The sequence below is a fragment of the Pterocles gutturalis genome, unplaced genomic scaffold (assembly GCF_000699245.1).
Source record: "Pterocles gutturalis isolate BGI_N339 unplaced genomic scaffold, ASM69924v1 scaffold41976, whole genome shotgun sequence".
NCBI lineage: Eukaryota > Metazoa > Chordata > Aves > Pterocliformes > Pteroclidae > Pterocles > Pterocles gutturalis.
In genome coordinates, this window is record NW_010107022.1 from 1 (window position 1) to 4906 (window position 4906).

The 4906-nt window shown below is 48.8% G+C and overlaps 1 protein-coding gene across 1 annotated transcript in view; it reads left to right on the forward strand.

Moving 5' to 3' along the window:
* The first annotated feature begins 271 nt into the window (after positions 1–271).
* The window catches only part of TRMT2B (tRNA methyltransferase 2 homolog B (S. cerevisiae)), a 7937-nt gene continuing 3302 nt past the window's right edge, over positions 272–4906 (forward strand). The window contains exons 1-7 of the mRNA XM_010087958.1: positions 272–450; positions 1758–1812; positions 2346–2465; positions 2867–2966; positions 3965–4035; positions 4490–4636; positions 4788–4882. Coding sequence (XP_010086260.1) covers positions 272–450; positions 1758–1812; positions 2346–2465; positions 2867–2966; positions 3965–4035; positions 4490–4636; positions 4788–4882 — 767 coding nt within the window. The remainder of the gene's footprint in view (positions 451–1757; positions 1813–2345; positions 2466–2866; positions 2967–3964; positions 4036–4489; positions 4637–4787; positions 4883–4906) is intronic.

Below are 4906 nucleotides of genomic sequence, written 5' to 3' on the forward strand. Positions count from 1 at the left end.
CTCCGCGCGTCCCGTCCGGCCCCGGCGGGGCACTCGCTGCGCTGGGAACACCGTCCGGCAGCTCCGAGCAAGGTAAAACCGCATCTGCTGGGCCAGGCCAACCGTGGGGTTTTTTTAAACGAAGTGGTTTACTTTTTGGAGCGGAGCTGTCCACGAGCACGGTGGTTTTCTGAACCCGTCTCCAGGTCCGTAGCTGACGTGCCGCTTTCCGGGAGGCTGACGGTGGGCTTGCTGTGCTGCTCGCAGGGGTGCAGCCCCTGTCTTGCCCACCATGGCTCTGTCCTGCACACTGAGGCTCCCGCGCCGGCACCTCTGCCCTTTGAGTGCTTTCCTGAGCAGCCTGCCTGGTCGGGACCGCAGCCTGCTGACAGAGAAGACAGCCACAAAGTGGAAGGAGAAGAAAAAGTCCAGGGAGGGCTGCAGCATGCCAGGTTCCTCCTGGGAGGAGAGGTACGGCTCTTCCAAAATGACTAACCACTCTTCCAAAGCACCTGAAGCGGTTACAGCAGTGGGTTGGGGGTTTAACCTCCACCTAGTTCTCTCTGCAGTAAGAAGAGACAGGGCTCATCTGGCTTCCCTGGAGCTTGGCTTGGGGATATGAATAATACAAAGAAAAATGAAGGGGTCTAAGAGGAAAGGATCAGGAGCAGAGCAGTTGCCATGCTGACAAGCAAAAAGTAATAGTCCATTTGATTTGCAGTTCTGTGCCTGCAAGTAGGTGACACTGGGTGCTTTGGAAGCAGCTCCAAAAATCCCAGTAAGCAATAACAGCAGCTTATCCAGCTGTGCGGTGAGGTTCTCCATGGGGTCAGTGAGTCAATAGTTGATGGATAGTTATAATAGCTTGGATCATATCTACCTCATCCCTTACTCTTGTTTGTTTTTTTTTTTTAATCAGCTTTTATATCATTTGTTCTTGCTCACCTTGCTTCAGATACGAGTAGTTGCAAGTTCTAACATTTTTCTCTAAACTGCGACAGTGTGGGTGGTCAGTGGGAGAGGGCAGCCTGTAATTCCCTGCCTGCTACAAACAAACTGTGCATTTCACTGTGGTGGATTTAAGTCTAGTATGGCATTAGAAAAAATGATGTAGTAGTAGCTGGAAATGTGAGCAGGTAGATGATGCAGGATGGATGCACTGAGTGATGCAAGAAGCATCTTGCTCTTTTAGGGGAAAACTCCAGGGAGACAGGACTCGGGCTGTCCTCAGAGCAGCAAGGGATGGCCAAACTCTCTTAATTCAGTGGGAGAAAGCAACAGAGCCCATCTGAAGCTACAGCATGATCTCTTTTTTTCCCCTTTTCTGCCTGTACTTTGGGTTTTTTCCCCCTCTGACCCCAGTAACATTTGAATACTCATTCCCCTGGCTTTACCTGCCTGGAGTCAGATCTCACCCAGGGCTTGGCAGGGTCTCTCTGGGTCCCTGTGTGTGGGAAACACTGTTCCTGGCTCTGACCTCTGAAAGGGGATCAGAAAAATACCTGGTTTATCCAGGACACTGAGGCATTGCTGGTCAATCCTCTAACAGAGGCTCAGCCTGTTCTCTGGAGATCTGGTTGTTGTGGTTCCTGGGTCCCTCTTCCAGCCACAAGTGTGCTGCACCAAGAAGGTGCCATGAAAAGGGAATTCGGATGTTCACAGCCAGCTCTGGTGCAGAGCCCATATCAGAACGGTCCTGCCCATGAAGCAGCTGGTGGGGAAGTTATGCCATAGGAGGCAAGTAGCTCTGGGCACTACCATGATGTTGTGCTTTCCAGGTTAGCGAACGCGGTGACTCCACTGTGGAGACTTCCCTATCAAGAGCAGCTGCAGGTAAGATGTGCTTACAGGGAGTTTGTCATGTTGCTGCAGGTAAGATGTCCTTACATGGACTTTTCTCTGTCATGTTGCCCCAACTGTTCCTCCTATCCCCCTTGAGCAACAGCCCCTAGCATCTTAGTCACTTAATGCTGTGAACTCTTCGGACCTCGTTTACTGCTGCTTTAATTCTTCAGTTATTGTGAAAGATAGAACTGGGAGGTTCCCTATGGGTAGTGTGTGTGATCACCAGCATCACAGAGGATGGGCACTCACACAGTGATCCTTGTCCAGTGCGGGACGGGTGGTTCACTGGGGCTTCAGGTTGGACCAAGTGCTCCAGGCCAGCATCTGGGGACCACAGATAAAGGATTTCTCTCTCTCCTCATTGTTCCAAGTGGCTGCAGTGATGCAAAAGGCAGAGTTCCTCTGGGGCTATATCCCACTTAAAGTATTCCCTCCTGTTGGCCATCCCAGAGGTGGGTGATGAAGAGCTGCCCACTGTTTTGTGGTCCTGTGAGTGTTTCTGGCTTAGGACCCCTCTGCAGGTGAAGTATGAAAGCCAGAGGAAGATTTTGCAGACACTGGCATCTCGTCTTGAGGAGCTGGGCACAGATATGCAGAAATCTGGTGGACTCTGCTGTCCTCTCTGGCCTGTAGTCCCTTCGGTGAGTATCCCGTGGGAACACTGTCCCCTCTGAGCCACTAATAAGTCTCTCACTTGACTCCTGAAGAGTCTCATGGTGGGGATTACCTGGTTGCAGAGAATGTGTTTGTGGCAGTCCTTGCTACCTTCTGCTTTGCAGCCTGTGACTGACAGAGAGTGAAATGCCCAGTGATTAGGAACCCTTTCTTGTGCCCAAGCCTCCCCTGATAAACCTGTCACCATTCTGTCAGAGAGCCATTTCTTCTTCCCAAGGGGAAGTCCTGGGAGGGGTCTCTCGCACAAGCTCCATTTTGTACATTCATGTGTATATTCCCGTGTTGCCAGCAGAACAACCAGGCTGGGTTTTGGCTTTCCTCCATTACTTTTAATCCAAAGCTTTACTTTTCCTTCTTTCTCCCTCAGCCTGTCATTAACGGCTACCGAAACAAATCTACTTTCTCTGTGAACCGAGGACCAGATGGGAACCCCAAAACCGTGGGACTGTATGTGGGAACTGGCAGAGGTCAGCACAGGACAAGCAGCTGGGTAGATAACTGCTGGTGTGGGGTGAGGCTCTGCTGTGGCAGCCTCCACCCAAATAAGAACCCTGAATCCTGGGTGATGATAACAGAAACGCCACCAAGTCTGGGGCAGCAATTTTAAAACCTCAGTTCATTAGCTTCTTAAGAAGCACCAGCTTCTAATTTGCTAAATACAGCAGTAAGGATGGCAGCTGTGGTAGCAGCCCCTCCAGGATTTAGTTTTGTTATTCTTAGTTATGCTATTCCCGTGTTTTCAGCATGCTCCAGGAGCCTGTGCTGAGCAGAGAGAGCATGGGGGTCTGTGCACGTCCATAGGTGCCAGAGCAACATTGGAGCATTTGGCATGCGTGAGGCATTTTGGTTTTGTGCAATGAAGATATAAGCTCTGTGCTTCTTTAAAGCTGCTCAGTGGTGAACTTGTTCACACCATTGATACGAGGTTTTGCTTCTCAACATCCATAGCAAGAGGTGCTGGGGTGGTCGCTGTGTACTTTTCTCATTGAAAAAAATAATTCCATGGATGCATTTTACCTCTGACAGCAGAAATTTAGCATTTAAACTGAAGTAGGAATGCTGTCTTCCAGGCAATCTAAACTGCTTTGCTGCTGTAAGCCCACACCATTATTCTCCAGTTAGAAAACCAGCTTGCTCTGCTCTGACTCCTTAGTTCAAGAACAGTGCAGTGGCTCCTTTGGGACTTGCTAGAGGACATTTAAAAAGCTCCCAGAATTCCCACCTCTTAATGGAAGCTAGTGACAGTAATCACTGGCAAGGGGAATTCTGGCAGGTCCTGTGAACTGCAGGTACCTAGAACATCACAGGATTTAGTGGGGCACTTAGATGACAGTTTTTTCTTTTTTCTTCTCTTTGTACAATGAGAGAATTCAGGGGAAAGGCCTCTCCACAGTTTATCATGTCAGATGCTACAGTGGTTTACGTGCCCTGAAACAAAACAATTGACCTGTCTGTCTCTCTTCAGCAAGAAATATTGTCTGTGTGAAAGCCAACCACATGAAGAACATACCCCCGAAACACACACAAGTAGCCCAGGTAAATAAATAAGTCACATCTGTGCTAAGACTGTGGAATGTAGGGACTGCCATAACTCTTACTTGGGAGAACATTGTAATTTTAGTTACTGTGGGTTTTAAGTCCGTTTTCATGTTCTGAAGAGTTTCAGGCCTGATTCTGGTTGATGGATAAAATATTTTTTAAAAACTTGCAAGTTAGGTTTGCAGCCTCTAAACTGTCACAAAGAATGAAGTTAAATGAAGTGACAATGAATTCCTACCAATCTATTAAAATACATAAGAATCACAAATTTAATTAAAATGCCTTTTCTTCAAAGATCTTGGAAAAAGCTTTCACTCAAGTGTATTGAAATCAAACAGAAAAAAAACATTATACTGGTGGTAGGGCCACACATTTGGGTTGCAGAGAGTTATGCTAAAGATCAGGGCAGTTGTCTTCACTGTCCTACAAGTGCCATTTCCCCTATCCTCAGTGCTATGAGGAGTTCATCCGTTGCTCCCCCCTGGACCCCTGCATCCTCTTCCACGAAGGCGGACACTGGCGGGAGCTTGTGGTACGCACTACCAGCTGTGGCCACACCATGGCCATCGTCACGTTCCACCCCCAGGAGCTGGGCCAGGTGAATACATGAGGGACCAGGGCCCCTGACAACAGGCACATCAGGTCTCTGGCTGACCTGAGCTTGCTGGGTGTATCGCTGGGGAGGGTGTATGGCGGTATCTAATCAGATTACCCAAACAGCCAGGTTTTCCTTTCTCACTCTTTGACAGGAGGCACTGGTTACTCAGAAAGCATTGCTTAAGGAGTTCTTCGTGTGTGGACCTGGAGCTGTCTGTGGCTTGACTTCACTTTATTTCCAAGAGAGGTATATGTCTTGACACAGGGAAAG